Genomic DNA, 20,195 nt, shown 5'->3' with positions numbered 1-20,195 from the left:
ATCTGTGTTGAACTGCATCTCTGCAATTGCTTTGCCTACTTTGCACAGACTTTAAGTGTGAAAATACATGTCACCTTGAAGCCATCTGTTACGGACAGGACCATTATTTTTCAGAAAAGCTGGATTCAAACAATTGAGTCAGCTTACGAAGAGGTTCAGATCTTGAAAAGTGGACATTTGGACATTTAGACACACATCCTCTACCGCTGAAACGTTCTTTTAGTTTCTTTTCCAACGCGCTTCCCAATATCAAAGAATCAAAAACCTGGGCATGAAATGAACTTCTAAAGTCACGTGAGAGACATACCTTCACTCAGTGGCGTTAACTGGTGCACATGAAAAATCAGAAACAATAATTCTCCATAGGGCACACCAGGAGCTGACAAGGTTTCTGTGCAGAGAAATGAAACAGAGGCTGAAATTTGCAATAATAGCTGTACTGTAAGAACAAAGCAAAAAGCCAGCTGCTGTGTTTTCTTGTTAGTTCAAAATCATTGCCCACATGTTTGAATTCTCGTCAACACTGAGTGGTTTCAGAGCTACTGCTGGGTTTGATAATATTACTCTTGAGGGAGAGCAATGAGGGGTTGGAGGGGTGTGTGTGGGTGTGTGTGTGTAGAGGGGAAGACAAAACATACAATATTATACAAAATTATATTAAAATTCTTCTATCTTCTGCCAAAGGATTTCAGTCAAAGATCAGACTTTGGCATTGGATGGTTTATTTTCAGCAAACACACAAACGACACTGCCAGAGAGAGATTTTTTTGTTTTCCAAACACGACAGAAGGATTTTACTGGTGAACAATAATTTTTAAATACTTTTTGATTTTTTTTAATTCTTCCTTTAAATGTTACTTAGCTGACTCAGCAACACACATATACAGTAGCTTCGAATCATCCACTAAAACACAACAATCGCTTGATTTATTCATTTTGTTGCCACCAAGTTGAATTCGTTTTTTTCCCCCTTCTTTTTCTTTTTCTTCTTCTTCCCAGGGGAGATTTGCTCCTTCAAGATCTTTGGTCAGGATGCCCCTTTTGAGGCAGTGGTGTTGAATCGCACATCAGGAGAAGGAGTCCTGAGAGCCAGCAGTCATGTGGACTGTGAGAGCCAGAAGGAATACACCTTCATCATCCAGGCTTACGACTGCGGCGACGGCCCTAGTGGAGCTAACTGGAAAAAATCTCACAAGTAAGTCCAGCGCCAGGGTTACAAATCTTTATGTAACTCTGGATGTTAGCCTTAAAAAACTCCCTTTTAACAGCGAGAAGCCTCCAGCAGCGACCTGCCACAGCTGACTGGGTGTTTGAGACGACACAAAAAAAAAGAAAAGAAACACATAGGAGGAGCACTTTCTATGGTAGAGAAAAAGTAACGAGTTAAGAGCAGTAGATTGACCTCTAGAACAGAAACGTAGCTAAACAAGCAAATCAGAGCCAGTTTCCTAGTCTAGTTGGTAGACGGCACATAACGTTAGTCGCAGCAAAAGCTCAGCCATTGTCCAGGAGAGACACAGTTGTTGGCAGAAGTTGTTGGCAGCAGTCACAATTAATCAAAATGCCTGGCCAGATGTAGCTTCTATGAAGAGGAACTTAAAAGACAACATAAAATTAAAAGCTGAAATAACACTAAATAATTCAACATTGGGAAGCAGTAGGAGAATGTATAAATATTTCTAGTGTGATGAAAGCTTTCAATCGGGAGAAATGTTGATCAGTGAAGAGGAATAGTTCACAGAAACAATCTATATCAATAGCTACAATATTTTACATATAAACTACCACCATCTATGATTAGTACAGGAAAGAATATTTTGTGCTTTTTGCCTTTCAATAAGATTTGTCTGTCTTTGCATTTGCAGCTCAGGAATTAGACTGGCAGACAGGCATAGTGGTGTGGACAACACCAAATCAAAGTCTCTGCTCTTTGAGTGAGAGATGGAACGATGCTAAAATAAACTACTGCTCTGTAGTGGGAAACATGCAACAAGAGAGACGGATGTGTGATGGTTTTCCTCAGAAAAAAAATTCAAATAAAAGAGTGTACGTATGTCTGCTTGTGTGTGTGGTTTTGTGACATGCTACTGAACACAACACCCTAAATATTCCTCATTAGGCTAATGGCATTAACTGGCCAGATGTGCCTTCTTAGATGCACAGTAAAATGTTGACAGTGACGACTGCTGCTGAAGAAAACTGCATCTAATGTTGGTTCATTTGCAGACCTTAGTGCGAAAACATCAGTCAAATGGGCAAATTTATTAGTTTTAGTTGAGAGATTTGCTAGTGTGTGTTAGAAAACACACTAAGCTGCACATTCTGCTTTACTAATAGGTTGTGACTTACAAAAACATTGCGATAAATAATAAAGAGCATTGTTTATCAGGAGATCTTAAGCTTCATGTCTAACTTGTGAATAGCAAATCCTCTTTGTTATATTTGGCTACATATTATACGACAAAAACATGACATTTATTTTAACCTAACTTTGTTTACATTACCATATTTTATGCGTCAATATACAGTATAAGGTGCATTTCTTTACCTGAAAGTGTGGGCTGGGATCCAGATCTGGATTCACTTGCTGTTCAATCCAGATCCATTGGATTCTGTACTTTGAGAATAACTTTACTTAACTGGAAGCGCTAGGTTTTTGATTTCTCCCCAGACTGGCTGAAACAGGGCCAAAAGAACCAACGACTCTTGATGGCTCTGATGGCTCAAATTAGCATCCATTCTTCAATTGACAATGTGGTCGTTGACCGTCAGGCCAGAAGGTAGGAGTGTGAATAGTCCATGTTGGGGGTGGGTGCCAGAAGGTAGGAGTGTGAATAGTCCATGTTGGTATCACATCGGATCTCCTGCTGGTAATGCTGGTAATGCTGGTAGGTAATGCTCTTCAGTCTAGTTTTGAAGCATACATGAAGTGTTTTTGGAGAGATGTGACCTTTTGCAGCTGATGTTGTGCTGCATTATCCAGTCTAAGTCGAAGTCTAAGTCTAAGGAACAATTGTGCAACTGTGAGATGCGTTGAGGCCATTACCAGGGTACTTAAGGGTACTTACAATCCTTCAGGCCATTTGGACAATCTCTAGACTGCATAGGAGTGTTGTCTACGTGGACTACCTTCAGCGCTTCTAGTGTTAAGGTCTTGTTTTGAAAGATAAATCTGTTTCTTTCAAAGAATCCAAAGATAAATACTAGATTTTTCAGTGCCATGGTCCAATCATTAATGGTGAAAGTAAAATCTCTAATGTTGCCACAGCAAAGTCAAGACAAAAAGTTTAACTTGCTGTATAGAGTCATTTCTCTAGCCTGCAGCTATGCCAAGCTACCTATTAAATCCTTCATATTCAGAATTCAGGCTTTGGCCTTGCCCTCTCGTTTTGTCCTTTTATTGCCCTCTTGTGAAATTGGCTTTTGTTTCTGTTTTCATTGTCAGTTTGTCTCAGTGTCTACTCTGGGAACACTCCAGCAAGATTGCAGTAATCTACATAATCGTTGTGCTTCCTCTTACTCTTTTGTTCATGTCGTCCATCAATGCTTTTGAAAGCTGAATTTATAGTTGCTGTGCATCAGTAAATCAAAGTGCAATTAGCTTTTAGATGCAAGTATGACACATACATATATATATTTTTTAATAAGCATACCCATGACACACAAACTTTATTCAGAGATCCAGTACACATTCTCACATCCTATCAAAAGATGTGGCAACATTGAGTTGGCACACTGTCATTTTCTTCTCAAACAAATGCGTTGACGTTGCTGCCTGTGAGCCCCTGAAGACTGAACACTCTCATGCTTGTGCGTCTGACGACGAAATAAACTTTGGGGGCATTTCAGTCCCCACTCATGACTCAAATTTTCCTTCTGTCATCTCTTCTTCCATACCTATTTTTCTTTTATCATTCCCCTCCTTTTTCTTTCTTTCTTTTTTTCATAAATCATCCATGCTTTTTTTATGTCCATATTTTACAATGGGCTTCCTTCTTTCACCTTGTCTTCCTGAATTCAGGGCTGTGATTCACATACAGGTGGATGATGTCAACGAGTTCAGCCCCGTGTTTAGAGAGTCTCTGTACAAGGCGTCAGTGACTGAAGGCAAGATCTATGACAGCATCCTGCAGGTATTTATTTAGATATTGATTGTGAGGTTGTTAAACTGAACCACTAAGCAATGTCAGTTCTTTTTTGCTGGTCATTATTTTGTATGGTGTGAAGGGAGTAGTGAATAAATCAGACCCCCCTCACCCCCCTTTTTCTTTCTTGGTGCATCCCTAGTGAGAACACTAGCCTTTAGCTAAAATGTTTTAAAATTTCCTCCATTATTATTTTTTTATGTCTCGTATTTGAGATATTAGATGTTAAAGCACCGTTTGTCTGAACTTAATTTCAGGTGGAGGCGTGGGACCAGGACTGTTCACCGCAGTACAGTCAGATCTGTAACTATGAAATTGTGACTGGAGGAACCCCATTTGCCATAGACCGCAATGGTAAGTTTTTTGCATGCATGCATGAGTGAGTGGTAAAAAGTTGAGGAACCTTATTTTTTTGTCCTTTTGGAATGTTTTATGGGGCACCGGTGTAAATAATAGGTATGAGCTGCTGGTTCTGATTCAAAGCAATTTGTCGTGTCTCATATTTCAGTGAAAAGATGTAATCTCCTAAAATACTTTAATTGAGAATGTACATTGTAAATAACTTGCTTTATATAACAAAGTGCTAGAGAAATAGTTATAGATATATATTTCACACTGAGCCTTGCAAAAGTATTCATGGCCCATAAAGTTTTCCACAGTTTTTACTTTATGTTGATCAAGATTTTGGGTTCACACATCAACAGATTTCATAAAGACTGCATCTTAGGACTGACACACAGTAGTGCACAGTTGTGAAGTGAAAGGAAGCTGATTCTTGGCGTTCAAATGTTTTTACTAATAAAACATTTGAAATTATAGTGGGCTTTTGTATTCAGCTCTTAAAAGTCGATACTTTGTGGAAACCATTTTTTGTTGCGTTACAATTTTTGTACATTTATCTTCTGAATTTGAAGTCAATGACAAACCAAGGTCAGACGGATTGGGTGGAGGGCATTTGCAAATTTTCAAGTCTTAATATAGATTCTTTACTGGATTTAGGTGTGGGCTTTGACTAGGCCGTCAACACAAAGGTAAGCTTTGGTCTAAACCATTACATTTTGACTTGCTGTGTGTTTGGGACCATTGTCCGCCCCGGCCCCACAGATTTTCTTTGGTTCTGTTATTTTAGGTGAACATTATTGCACGCTCACCATTTTAATCAGTCTTTTATGAGATGTTTAATGCTCAACATAATTAGGTCTGAAGGTCTTTGGATAAACTGAAATTAATATGAAGGTATCAGAGTAAGTGGGATATAGATTCAGGTTGGATTTTTTTTAAAATTTCAAAACAAATTGTGATTTACCTTCCACTTCACAATTGTGCACTACTTATCAGATGATGACATAACATTGCATTGCATACATTAAATATGTTGTAACATGACAAAACTGGAAGAATTCAAGTTGTATGAATTTTTTGCAAGGTGTTGTATCATTAGGGGGAAATAAGCTGTTCAATATGAAGGAGAACAAGTTCAAGAAAGTAAAATTGAACACTTTATTTTATACATTTTTCTGAATTTTAAACCAGGTTTACAGTGCCCTCACAGGAAATAATCGATGATTCACCCCTCTGGAGTCCTGTGTAATCATAAACATATCGTTTGGAATATATGATTAAATTGTACTACAAGCAGCAGGCTGTTTTCTGCTAACTGTGTTATTTCTGCCTCATTTAAACACAAACAGAAAGGTTAATGGCTTGATGAGAGAAATGGGACATTTTCTCTTTTGTACATGATTTCCTTGTGATCTCTCAAACTTTTTGTAAACATGAAACATCTGTGCTAAATACAGATGTGAAAACAAATCCCGCAACCTTCTGTGGGAGCTAGCAATGAAAGATATACAGTACTATTAAAGAGGATTTGAAATGAGAAAAGGAATTTCTCACAATGTAAAAATGTGCAAAATATGTTAGCATTTTAATGCTTCTTGGTTCAGAAGTAGCTGAACATTTACAGTATCTACCACAAAACTAAAGCTTGTTTCTTTTTTTTAATCATTTACTAACTTATTTCTTCCCACCTGTCCTATCTGCTTAAATGGTTGTGTTCTATTTCTGTTGAATGCACTATTTAAAGCATATCTGTCTGTATAAAATTTCACTTTGGGAGTTAGACTGCCTCTAGCCCGACGTGATCTGAGTGGAGTGCAATGCAAGCTGAAGGCAGACGGCGTGTGTGTATGTGTGTGTTTGCTGTTCAGTCAGACAGAAACACAAACTTTCTCTACAGTTACTCACCTCTCTCTGGGTGGTTCATGCTTTTATTAATATTTTTTGTCTTATTGCTTTGTGATTTTAATCTCCAGGTATGTTTTTTCCTGTGTACTTGACACCAGTCTGACTTACTCTCCTCACACGCTCAATAATACTGCTTGGAGGGCAGGGTAAGCTGCAGGTTATTGGTTAGATTTTCTCTGTAGAGCCGTGGTAACTTTGTAATGTGGAAGGGAGCACAAAATAGAAAAAGTAATTGAACTGCTCTGCATCAAATACTTAATGTTAGATGTCCAGCCATCCATCCATTTTCTGGTCACCCTTGTCCCTAATGGGGTCGGGAGGGTTGCTGGTGCCTATCTCCAGCTACGTTCCGGGCGAGAGGCGGGGTACACCCTGGACAGGTCGCCAGTCTGTCGCAGGGCAACACAGAGACATACAGGACAAACAACCATTCACACACACACTCACACCTAGGGAGAATTTAGAGAAACCAATTGACCTGACAGTCATGTTTTTGGACTATGGGAGGAAGCCGGAGTACCCGGAGAGAACCCACGCATGCACAGGGAGAACATGCAAACTCCATGCAGAAAGACCCCGGCCGGGAATCGAACCCAGGACCTTCTTGCTGCAAGGCTTAATGTTAGATGTGTAGTCATTTTTATTAAAGACTAAAGAGTGAATTGAAAATGAATCAGGGATAGTTTATTTCAAATAACCATTAAAATGATAGGCAAGAAGGCAAGACTAGACCTGTACAGTACTTGATCTTGGAAGCTAATGCTAAGGGTTAGGACTAAGACCAAAACAGACTTCCTTTTTAAGTGAATACTATTTTATTAACCTTTAGACTGTAGTTAAGTTTGCATTAATGGTGATATAAGGAGATAGTTCTTAGGAAATGGAGGCTGTTTTAGACAGTTTGCCACTCTTGGTCTTCTTGTATGAGAATAAAGCCTGTAAAGTGTCTCTCGTCACAGTAGAAAATTAAGACCGGTTCTAACAATGCTTTACTTTCATATCAGTTGCTAAAAATACTGTAAAACTCCTAGAAATACATGTTTTATTCTGAGTGCATTTTCACACTTGTAGCACCTCCATTTTTTAATCACCAGCTTCTCTGCAAATAACCACCTAATGTAAACATTACGACAGCCAAGATAGGGCAAACGCCTAACCCTAACCCAAAACTCCAACATTCCTCTTTTTCAACACTGCCCTGCTACTAAAAAGCCCAAAATATGATAAATATCATATTCATGCTGTAACACTTCGATGTTCGTCTCAGGTCCAATAGGTTGACTTCACGACAGACACATTCAGGTTCACTGTATTTCTTCTAAGAAAAGAGAAAATCAAGATGGTGGTTAACATCAGCCCAGCAGCTTATGGCACTATACATTAAATAAAATACAATAAATAACTCTAAACAAACTGTAAGAGCACTTAGAAGCAGTTACCATTTGTACAATTACTGTAGTTTGTTCCACCTGTTGTTAAGTGGCAGAAACATTGTTGGTATGTTTCTATTTTATTTGGGTTTCAGACTGTCGGGGTGAGAGATTTTCCCTGTCTGACTTTGATTCCTCGCTTGTCTTCTTCTGTCATGTCAGCTTATCTTTCTTTTACATTCTGATGTTCTCTGAGCCGACTGGATCTCACTCGCTTCCTTCATTCCTCTTTACCAAAGCAGAGTGAGGGGGTTTTGTACCATCGAGTCTTTAGATAGAGACAGCAATGATATTTTCAGTGTTGCTAAAAAAAAAACAACACTGCAAAACATGTCCTGGGTTTGCAGGAAAACCAAAAAGTGATATCTGAGCTTAAGCCAATCTGGCTTCATAAAACCCCTGGAAAATAAGTAAAAGGATTAAAAATGTATACATTTAAAAAAAAATAAAAGCTAAAATGCAAGACATATCCTAGAAATGAGTAGTTTGAATTTGGGTTAAGTTTAATGCATAGTGTACAAAACAAATAGCCAGTAGTAGAGTATGTTTATTCTTGAGTTCTCATTTTTTAGTTTTAGTATGTCTAAACAACTATTATTTTAATATTCATGGCAATTTCCAAGATGTATTTTGAATAATATCTGTCTAAGCAGACATTTACAGAACATTTTTACTATTGGCTTCTGAAAGATTTTGCCCAAATTTAACTCCTGCAACCTTTCTATCAACCTCAGTTATTTGTTGTGTGCGTGTCAACAGTGGGGATTATGACCAGGCCATTTTCTTAGATTATATCCTCTGACACTGAAGACTCTCGACACGATCCAGAGTGGCTTTAAAGGCTGTGAAATCAGACCAAAGCAGCATCAATTTCACATTGTCTCATAGTGATTATGGTTTAAAAGCCACAGATTGCCACTCCAAACTGTGTGGAAATCTGTACTTGGATTGATTTTCAAATTAACTACGCCCATCTTGACATTTTGTCCAGGAAAATCAAAGGAAAGATAAGGAGAGGTCTGATTGGGATGGCAACATCTAAAGACAGTTTATAACAGTTTCATGGCAATTAAGCTTTGAAACCGCGTTAAACATAATTTCTTGCTCAGAGGAAGTTCGTAACAATCTGCTGATCTTTAATAATTAAAGCCTGAGATGTGTCTCGTTGAAACGGTAACAACACAGACGTGCAGTAGTGCAACAACTCAGCATCTCTGAATGATCAACAATCCTGGACAGTTGTGATTTCTTGAATCTGTTTTCCAGAAAATAAACACTATAAAATAATCATGACATTAGCAGTCCACATATCTTTAAGAAGCTTTAATGAGAGCGGTGCGCTCTCTTTTTTCGTCTCCGTTGAGACACTGATGGTGAGAGTTTGTGGTTACTATAATACGATATTTTCACTGAAGTTGGTGGATTTTATCAATGCATTCAAATGCAAACAATATTAATACATTGTATTAATATTAATGCAAAATATTATATTAATACAAAAATCCTAATAAGCAATAGAAAATATAAACTGATATATAATGATGAGAATAATGAGAATATTGTACCATAAGAAATAGTTTTGTGTCCTCCTACTACAAGGCTGTGCATTTAGTTTAGGATTTATCCAAAAATTTTAATTTCCCCTCAGGAATGTTTCCTGGGTTCCTGGAAAAGTTTCCTGCGGTGGAACCACACCTTTATGCTCAAGAGCTGTTTTATTATTTAATAAGGTTATTTGAGCTGCTATATCTTTGATTTTGAGAGTATAAAAGTGGAGAAAAAAAGGGCCAGGAAAATGTTTTAAATCACATATCTCTCTATGTCACTGACACACAAAGAAAAAAAGGTACAGATAATTCTATCTTTTTATTTTTTCAGCCATTCTTTTCATTTAATTACTCAAATGAAACTATGACATAAAACTTTTAGAATCTATTAATTGTGTAGATAAACTTTTAGCTGAAGAATATGAACAAAACCATTAAACAGTGACATACGATGCTACATGAGTGAATGTTGAATCTCAACTTTTCCACAAACATGAATGAAAAATGGGGAACATTCACAGAGAAAGAGAGAAACTCAGCAACAGTTAATCCTTGATAAGCCTCCTGTGGGGTTTTAAAATATCGCCACATAAACATGAATGTGTTACAATACAGAACTTATATTTTGTTACACTGCTTTTGAATTCAGTAACATTTGGCTGCACTACTGACATCGGTCTAAAGTCATTTGTTGCTTTTATGCAGACTGAAAAAGACAATCTGTCCATCCTAGTTTATACAAAATTTTCACAAGAAGGTTGTTTATTTTTCAATGCAATAGAAGTTCACTCAACTGTGACATCAGTCTAAAAGTTATTTTCCTTTCAGTTCCACGGTTTGCTTTTGCTTGCTTTTTTTTAAAAACTCTGCATATAATTGTAGTTTCCTCAGCTGAGGAATAATCCCCTTTTTTTTCTCTTTGTTTTCGTTTCCCCCATAGGTAACATCAGAAACACAGAGCGACTAAGTTATGAAAAGCAGCAGAGCTACAGGATTATGGTGTCTGCCTTTGACTGCGGTCAGAAGAAAGCAAAAGAGGATGTGGCAGTTCACATCGAAGTCAAGCCTGTCTGCAAACCTGGATGGCAAGGTCAGAAACAACCACTGAATTGCACACACGATGTCTTGCCTTGAAATACTCGATAGAAACTCACTGACTAGTGTTTATATATTGCTTTCAGGCACCTAAATGTAGCCGATGCATTCAAAGTTGAAGATTGCAATTCAGAGCAGTCTTATGGGCAGACTCTGCTTTGTTCAGGAACTTCTCTCTCATTTTATATTGAATGTCTCTGAAGGAAATCAAAGGACCTGACACAAACCTCAGGAGGGAAAGCTGACCAGACCGGTCCTTTTTTCTTCTTCTTTAACATGCCAACAGCTTGGCATTCAGTTCAGCCCATCTCCCCTGCTGCTTCACCTGTCTGCTCTGACAGCAGCTCAGGAACCCAGCTCATGAAGGAATGAGAGAGAGAGACAGGAAGAAAGGGAGGAGAGAGGGAGAGAGAGAAGGAGGCGAAGGAAGAGGTTAAATGAACAGATTACAAGAGAGACAAACAAAAGAAAACAAAGTTCCAGTGATGGAGGGAGCGTGACGACTGTTTTTATAACTTTGATGAAAGAAAAACCAGTCTGGGTGGAGATATTTTACTCATTTTATCCTCTTACAAATTAATATGCTACAAAGTGGTGACTTTGGTACAGCTCAAAGTTAATAGCAATGCCTTCAAACTAATAGTTAAAACCTAACAAAACATGTCAATTTTTACTCAAGTTTTATTGTATTTATTTGTTCAAATTTTTGAAATGATTAGATTAAACCATTAGCAGTATTGATTATATTTCTATTGTGTGAATAATTTAAAGTGCTTACAACAAACAGCAAGTGAGACAAAAGAGAAATTAATCAGTTTGGTGTTTGTAATCAATGCGGAAAGAAAAGAGCATCAGAAAAAAAAAAAAATCTCTAAATTTCCATTGTGTTAATCCAAGCAACACTCCAGACTTTAATATTCAAAATGAATTGAGTTTTCTACTATGCCGATGTTATTATTAAACTTTTGAACATCGCAACCTTGAAGTCCAGTTTAATGTGATACCAGCATAAAGTACTACATAACTATGATGTATAAGTAAATATAGTCAGGCCTTTGTAATGAGCCTTACTTTTATCCAGGAGATTTAGAAATGACTGCTCTCAGATGCTCTCCATCAAATTTGATTTATTTGACTGGAATTTGAGGAAATGTTCAGTCTTGCAAAGCTGCTCAAGACACACTCTGTCAGACTTGCAGCCATAACTTCAGTTTATTGACTCAGGTTCTGAATACACATTAATTAATGCCACACGTTGCTGATTGTTTCTTTGGAAAACAATTTCAAAAGTGTTTTACTTCCACTACACAATTGTACACCACTTTTGTCGAAACACTGAAATTTGTGATTGTATTTATAGCTCATGAATTGTTTTGAATAGGTGCTGTAAATTTCCCTCCTGCATGAAAAGGAAGCCAGCAGAGCACTGTCTACTGTAATTAACTTTTTATTATGGTAAAAGCAGTCTAGATGAGCAGTCTAGCTCATAATTATGTTTTATACAAAATGAAACGCATCGTTTTGTTAGGAAAAATCTTTAGCCTGCAGTTGTGGATGAGACAGATGTGACCAAACAGGAGTACATACTCATGGATGCACATAAATTAGTTTTAAGTGCTGATCCTTCATAACATGCAGGTTAATATATCCTTTAAGAGAGACAGGTAGAAAAAAGATAGTCAGAAAATAATGTCTAAAGTCAATCTAGTTTTACATAAGAAGCAATGAAAGCAGCAATAAACCAAAGTAATTTCTTTCCAGGTTTTCTGAGATCTAAGAATATTTTACTTGAAACATCACCTAACACTTAAAATTCTTTCTTTATACCAACATCCTTATAAATGTTGCATTATTTCTTCAAATTTGGTCTCATAAAAGTGGCTATAAAGCAATATCATTAACCCATGCGAAGCATAATGTAAAACCATTAACCTCTACTAGCTTAAAACCTTGAATAAAACATAAAGCAACGATGCATTTAAAGCTCTACTCCCCTCTGTAACCTATTTTCTCATGTGCAAAGGTCAGCAATGCTTCTGCAGCTGCAGTTTTATGAAGTCTCCCTCACACTGACTTGAGATCCACGCCGTCTCTCGCTGCTGTCCTAATCACAATCTGTTTCTCTCGGTAATTTTCCCAGGAGACTTGATATCATTGACGATGTGACATGCACACGGCAACATCAGCATGTTGAGTCTCTTCCACTGCCCCAATGGAGGCATTTTGGTACACACTGAATAAAAGCCTCAACAACTTGGTGATAAAAAAGCTGTCTGTCCAGCTGGCAGTAGAAAGCAAGGGAGCTCTCTTTTACAAACCTTTTTGCTCAGCAATCTTATTAGCAGTTGAGTAATTCCATCATTCTGTTTGAGCAAATAATAAATAAAAATCTTCCCCTGAAAATTCTTCAAATAACAAGAAGGAACAAGCCGTTCAATTCTAAGGTGAAGGCTGTGCGCATAAAACCAAATATGTACAAACTTTTCAAATCTTCGTCGTACTTTTAGGCTGGAACAAGCGAGTGGACTACGAGCCGGGGACCGGAAGCAAGCAGCTCTTTCCCAAGATGCACCTGGAAACATGCGGCGGTCCGCTGTCAGGTGTGAAGGCCATGGTGGAGCTGCAGACAAATCACATCGGAAAGGGCTGCGACCGTGAAACCTACTCTGAAAAGTCTCTGCAGAAACTTTGTGGTAAGGAAGAATACAAAGTACAGGGGAAAAAAAGAGTAGAGAGGATGGATTGTTATAAATAAATAAGTGAGAATGTTCTAATTAAATAGAGGTGAGCTTTTTGATAGCCAAGAACTAAGACTGCATAAAATTTTAATTCAGATATAAAATTACCTCCTGACATCTTAACCTTCTCAGTGGAGTAATAGACCCATTTCCATCATAGTACTTCAATCTTGCACGTTATTTAAAGGAGCATTTTTTTTAAAAAAAATAATGAAACTTCCCAAATTAATTCCAAACTTTCAGTAATGTGACATTTATTTGATCCATTTTTACCCAGAAACACATTGTACAGTACCTTGTGAAAGTATTTGTACCTCATGAACTTGTTCACATTTGTCACATAACCAACAAAAACTGTATTTTCTGTAAGTAGCAGATGGGGCTTTCTCTCAGGGATTCGAAAATCTTGCTAATCTCCCGAAAAGACCTGATTTTTTTTCTATTTTAGTCCTTAAGACAGATTCTCCCACCTGAGCAACAGATCTCTGCAGCTTCTGCCGGGACGCCGTGGACTTTCTGAGTGCTTCTCTGTTTAATAGTCAACGTTTTCTGACCGGCACATCCAGGAGCAGCCTCAGGCAGCACCGACCTCCTTCCTGCCCCGAGCCCCTCCACAAACTGGACCGCATCTCTCCTCACCGACAGCGGACGCGAGAGCGACCTCATCTACAGGTTCGACGGGCGCCAGGCTGCAAATGTTCCGTTTCACGTGGTGCCGCAGAACCTGACAGACCAGTTCACCATAGCAACGTGGATGAAACACGGGCCGAGTCCGGGACTTAGAGCTGAGAAGGAAACCATACTGTGCAACTCTGACAAGACAGGTGGGGAAATCCTCTCACATTACGCTAAGGTGTTGAAGCTTGATATGACATTAATATTAACCTTTTCTTAAACTTAGGTCAGTTTTTTTTCCCCTAAGAGCTCAATGTTTCCCCTCTCTGTTATTAGAGGCATCCAACATAATTAAAATACCTTATAAAAAGATTGAATAATTAGGCTCTGAATGCATTCCTCAAGCACAATCCTCTACAACTTTTCTGCCTACTTCATATCTGGATGCTACAGATTAAAATACATAATTAAACATTTAGACAACACAGACCATCTGAATTTTCTAACAGATGGTTTATTTGCTTAAAAATTGGTGTTTGGAGCAAAGCTTGTTTTTTTTTCATAAAAAGTGGGTTATTTTTCTGACATATGAGGACAAGCATTGGCTAATCACTGGGGAGTTATGAAAAATAAACTCCTCTTCTGAAAGCGTTTAATGATCTCTTAGACAGGCTTTACTGTAAAGAAGTCCTCAAGTGAAAAAGAGCTTGAGTATTCATTTGGAGCACTTGTTCTCTTGAAAATTCAGAAAATGAGCATGCATCCTGTTTACTTTGCATATAATGATTGTGTTCTGCGTGTTTTGTGTGCGTGCAGAGATGAACCGCCACCACTACTCTCTGTATGTTCACAACTGCCGCCTGGTGTTCCTGCTCAGGAGAGATTTCACGCAGATTGACACTTTCCGACCCGCTGAGTTCCACTGGAAGCTGGAGCAGGTGAGGAGGGTGTGTGTGTGTGTGTAGGGGTGTCTGTGCCCCATCTGAGTGCAAACTCAAACCAAGGGTGATTCTCTTCAGCAAGTGAAAGGCTATCGCTATTTGTGTAGTGAAGGGAAACGCTTTCCCCTCTAATTACCAGCGGCCTTCCATCACTTTCTTCCTCTCCCGGCGGGAGATAAGAGAGCATCAGACACCCCTATGCTACAAGTTAAAACACACAAACACACCCCTACACACATCAAGAGTGGAAAGTCTATTTAGCTCTGGTTAATGGCTCTCCCAGCAGCAGATCGCTGCTATCTTTCATTTACCTGGAACATTTTTGAACCGCTGTGCAGTGAAGCTTTTGGTTTTCGTTCTTTAGAGCCGTTTTAAGAGAAAGCACATTGCATCACATTATGTTGTCTCACCTGCTATGGAAGGTTACAAAGAAACCATCAAATGTTGCACCGTGCCTCTCTTGCGTAAGAAAGGAGTTGCAATGCAGGCAGTTTTCCTGGAGTTTTATTCTCCGACTTGCCATCTGCTTTGGCTTCGTTTCTTCACGTCGTCGCAGTGAACGGTGCGCCGTGGTAGAGCTGCCAACGTTAAAGATTTGTTGAGTCACTTTTAACTATCCAAGGAATTACTGAGCAGATAAATTCTCTACAATTTACATTTAAATGAGTTGCTAAAGTCTCCTGTTTAGTATCTGTATACTCCTACTACTTATTTTGGTTAAGTATGATTGCTTGAATACTGTGAAAAACTTGATTTGTTTGGTTTCACTCGGGATGTTTATTATGCAGGTGTAGGAAATATATTTTTGGCTTTTCTGTTTGTGTGATAAGGTTTTGCAGACCAGAGTTTTACCTTGGATTATTGATTAGCAGCTTGCAAAAGTATGTGTGCTCCTTGAACCTATTCAAATTTTGATGTGCTTCAAAAAACAAACTTGTGTAGATTTTATTAGGATTATATGTGATGGACCAAAATGCATAATGTAGAGTGGATGCAAAATGATCCACGGTTTTCAAAGTTTGTCTTGCAGATAAAATTTGAACTGTGTTCCATAGATTTGTAGCTGCAATGCATTTAGGGGATATTACTTACAGTTTTGCATATCTGTTTTTTTCCCCACATCTGTTTTTTTCTCTATGCATTATACCTCAAGGTTAGGCAGATGAGATGGAGATTTGTGTACAACAGCTTTTGTACACAGATAAAGCCGTTGATCTAAAGTTTTACATCATAGTTGTGTCTGTAGAATCATCAGCCTGCAGAAAGGTCAACATCCACCCCATTGTCAATTTGTTTGCACTTGCAAACAGTTTTTTTTCCCATGGATATTTAGCTCCATATATATCTTCCCATCAACCGTGACCAGCTTTCCTGTGCCTGCTGAGAAAGGGCCTTCCCACAGCAGGAATGTTTCATAGTGTTGGACGGTGAAACTTTTCTAGAACGTGTAATTTGTCCCAAAGAGTTTAATTTCGCTCTCATCTGAGTGGCACACTTTCTCTAACATGTTTGCTGTGTCCCCCATGCAGCTCATGACAATGTTTAAATTGAACACTTGTTGATTCTTTCCCCACTCATTCATAAAGGTCAGATTTGTGAAGTTAATGATTCCACAAATCAATAACAACAGTCTCTCTTCTTCAGAGTTAATTGTCTGATTAACGCTCTTCTTACCTGCCTTATCAGCTTCGGTAGATGACATGTTTTGAGGCTGCACCATTGTCTTTCCTATTTTTTTTTTTTTTTTTGTCTGATTAAATAGTGTTCTGTGAAATGTGTAAATCTTTCAACGTTGTTATAAAACTGAGCACGGCTTTCAGCTTCTCCACAGTTTTACCTCTGAACTGTCTACTGCACAGGTGTCAAACTCCAGTCCTCAAGGGCCGCTGTCCTGCAGTTTTTAGATGTGCCACAGGTACAAAACACTGGAATGAAATGGCTTAATTACCTCCTCCGTGTGTAGATCAGTTCTCCAGAGCCTTGATGACCTAATTATTCTATTCAGGTGTGGTGCAGCAGAGGCACATCTAAAAGTTGCAGGACTGCGGCCCTCTAGGACTGGAGTTTGACACCCCTGGACTGGGTTCCTTGATGTTAGGTAGCAAACCTAGATTGATATTTAATATTTTACACTGTTTAACTCTGTTTATAAATTAGGTTACTTTTAAAAAGAGTTAATGGCATTGGATGTTGTTTAGAGTTTTTAGACGTAATGCAAATTTTGAAAACCTCTATTAAAGTACACCGAATATGTGGTTGCAATTTCACAAAACAAGAAAAGCATCAATGGGTATTGACACCTTTACAAGTGATTTTTAAAATTTATTTTGGTCTAAATTCATATTTCTCATGTGAAGTTAACCAGCAGAGTGTATTTTCTCTGGACTGTCTGTCGCAGTGTTTGTTCGCTCTCACCAAGAAAGGTTTATTGCAGGTCACTGGTTCAGCAAAATGCCTTTTCCTCCTGTGTACCATTCAAACAGGCATTTGTTTGATCTAGGTCAAAGGTAGATTAAAAAGTGTTTTTCTCATTCTGCTGTTCTTTTCCCTGGAGCCTCTAGAGGTGAACATGACAAAGAAATGCCATCCAAGCAGCAGAATGCAGTCTTCTGAGCAAACAACCTCCAGACTCCTCTCCTCTCTTCTATTACTCTCTTGTCATTTGTTCTGTAAATGTTTTTTTTTTTTGCTTTCTATCATATTACTACTTTTACTCTTTACACATCAAACACAAACAGTAAGAACTGTATAGGGTGTATACAGCGAAGTCTTCATTTGCTCATGTTCTAGCTGAATATTGTGCCGGGTACAGAAACTTCACCTGGAGACAAGTTACTACAATCAAGAGCGCTGGTTGGTGCCTGAAATATTTTAATCATAAACAGTTTTGATCTCCAGTTTTATGGACTCAGACTTCCTTTTAATTTGCCTCTGTTCATCCTTACGGAGTTTTAAAAGTCTACACAAGTTTTTGTTTTGACATTGAAGACAGTTTCCCTTATTTTTAGTCCAGAATAGGAACATTTTCAAACAAAAGTGTTTCTTTTGGAAAGACCACCTCTGTATGAACTGTCAGATAAAAGGGATTAGCCTGTGTCGTGTCAGCAGAAAGCTTCTCCACAAAGATAAAGTTCGTTCCCGTATGTTTAGTTGAACCCATGACCAATACAAGAGTTATTAACATAGTGAGAGATATAAAATATTTTAACAGAAACCAGGTGACTAAATGTTGCTGTTATATGAAAACCTGGCAAATAGAGGATGATCGACTGAAGGATGATGCATCTCTTCAGATGCATCTCTTTTTAAACATAAATTTTAAATATTTTTTTCCTCCCGTTGACGGTTTTTTGTTAGACTTGACACTTTTCCCCTTGTTCTCCACCTAACCACTTTCCTCGTTGTTTAGGCACAAACTGTGCTGTAATAGTCAGGTGCAAGGACTGGAGTAAAAAGATACGTCAAACCAGACAAAAAAAAAAACAAACTTTAAGAGACTTTCAGAAAGCCTGGAGAAGTCTAATCCAGACCACTAACAGGTTACATGAAAGTTTGACTTTTTGCACTCAAAGACTAAAGAAAAAAAGTCTTGCTTGTTACTTTTGATATTATTTTATGTGTTTTGAAACAAGCTGCTGTCAGTCACTAACATAAAACAATCCAGCTTATTTTTGTGCTAATTTGCCCATTTCTGTGAGTCAGTGGAAATAAGACAGAGGAGCCATGCAACCTTTTTCTTTTCCAGTACAAATTTATTCACCTAAGATGTAAATGACACTTTTCTCTTTGCAGTGGGGGACGATTGTTTACTCTACATGCCATTTCCGGAATGCTTCACATCGTAGCTTCCTTGAAAATTGAGCCAAACGGTAGCGATTGGGTAAAATCAGATCCGATCGCTTTAAGCGGGTTATTACAGTTGGTGCATAAAAAGTTTTTTTTTCTCCATGGAAACCCAGCCAATTGGATTGAATCATTGACTTTACAGCAGTCACTTCTCCTCAAGAACCTCCTTTTATCTCTGGTGAAAACCGTTTCTTTGGTCTACTTAAATGTCCTAAAATTTGTCTAAATATTTGTTGTTAATACATTTAAACACATTAAACAGTCTGTGTTAGTCCAGGTTTTATACTTCCTTATTTCCTCTGAAGGTTGAGGAGAAATCCAGTGAATCAATCCTTTTTATCAACTCCCCATAGAGACATAGCTACTCAGCCCTTAACTACCATTTTCAGCGACTTGTACTGAGTACATAAAAGAATAATGAAGGCAAGCATTATATGTTGTGACTTATGTACTGAGCTCTAGCTGTATGTCTTTCTTTTTATGTTTTATTACATAATAATTCTGTGTCTGACTCACCAGTGATTTACCGCTACTGCTTATCATTATCCTTGAGTTTCTGAAGTTCAAGGAGTGACCTATGAATTAGAGCTGCTGTATTTCTTTGTGTGGAATAATGAGGACAGGAGCAGTGGAGATTGTTGAATGAGGAGAGTGGTAAACAGGGGGAGAGCGGAGTGAGGGGTTTTATAGCTGCTGCACTTAGTAAGGACACTCAATGGCTTCCGTGGCAACTCCATTTAGCTCTATTGATTTTGCAATTCTCATCCCAGGAGAGGTGGGGTAGAGCGGGATGAAAGGAGGCTGGCAAAGAGCGAGGGAGGAAGAGAGAAGCTCCCATTTGCCACATCGATCCACAGTCTGTAGGAATGTCACTTCTGACAGAAACCTTTACACACGCGTCCACAGGCCGGCTTATTTGAATTTCGCGTGGCTGTGCGCACGCACAAGGATGATTCTTATCTTCCTCCCTTTTTTCAGTCTTCATTATGAACTGGAGGACAAATCACAGCTGTTTGTACACAGAACCCACTTTCCTGAAGCCTAGGGAGTTTATTAGCCAACTACAGTTGCCCTGAGGATATTTGCTCAATCAGAAAATCTTTTTCAAGTCATGTTGAAAACATGGACTCAAGTCACATAGACGATGGTTCAGAAAACAGGGTACAAGCTGCAATAAACCAACATTTCTCATTTAAAAACACCTACATGTATAAATTTTTATGCCAAGAACAGAAGTAACATGTGATGCTAAACCCTTTGTGACGATACTCAGACATAGTCCAAGATAATTAATTTCATTTCAAAATTCATTCAAACCATTTGGGTGGACGGTTTAATTTGAGCAGGACAGTAAATGTAAAAGCAGTAATTTCATTAAAACAATTGTTTCTTAACATGGGATTTTATCCCAGTGAGGATAGATTTTTTTTTTTCAATGTTACCACATTAAAATATAAATTTTTGGGACTTTACCAGGAAGGCTAGTAAAAGTGACCAGCGCTGTACAGGGTGGGCCATACATGTCCATACATAGGAGAATGTAAAATGTATATTTCTTTTATATTTTAGATACCCAAGAAGATGTTTTTGA

General features: G+C 38.2%; 1 protein-coding gene across 1 annotated transcript in view; it reads left to right on the top strand.

Moving 5' to 3' along the window:
* LOC114146939 (calsyntenin-2-like) overlaps positions 1-20,195 on the top strand; it is a 157,929-nt gene that overhangs the window by 102,975 nt on the left and 34,759 nt on the right. Inside the window, exons 3-9 of the mRNA XM_028021398.1 lie at positions 1,000-1,195; positions 4,022-4,133; positions 4,403-4,499; positions 10,310-10,459; positions 12,972-13,157; positions 13,769-14,026; positions 14,634-14,755. Coding sequence (XP_027877199.1) covers positions 1,000-1,195; positions 4,022-4,133; positions 4,403-4,499; positions 10,310-10,459; positions 12,972-13,157; positions 13,769-14,026; positions 14,634-14,755 — 1,121 coding nt within the window. The remainder of the gene's footprint in view (positions 1-999; positions 1,196-4,021; positions 4,134-4,402; positions 4,500-10,309; positions 10,460-12,971; positions 13,158-13,768; positions 14,027-14,633; positions 14,756-20,195) is intronic.

Source organism: Xiphophorus couchianus, chromosome 6, assembly GCF_001444195.1.
Source record: "Xiphophorus couchianus chromosome 6, X_couchianus-1.0, whole genome shotgun sequence".
Taxonomy (NCBI): Eukaryota; Metazoa; Chordata; class Actinopteri; order Cyprinodontiformes; family Poeciliidae; genus Xiphophorus; species Xiphophorus couchianus.
The sequence above is the reverse complement of the archived record's forward strand: the minus strand, read 5'-3'. Positions and strand labels throughout refer to the sequence as shown.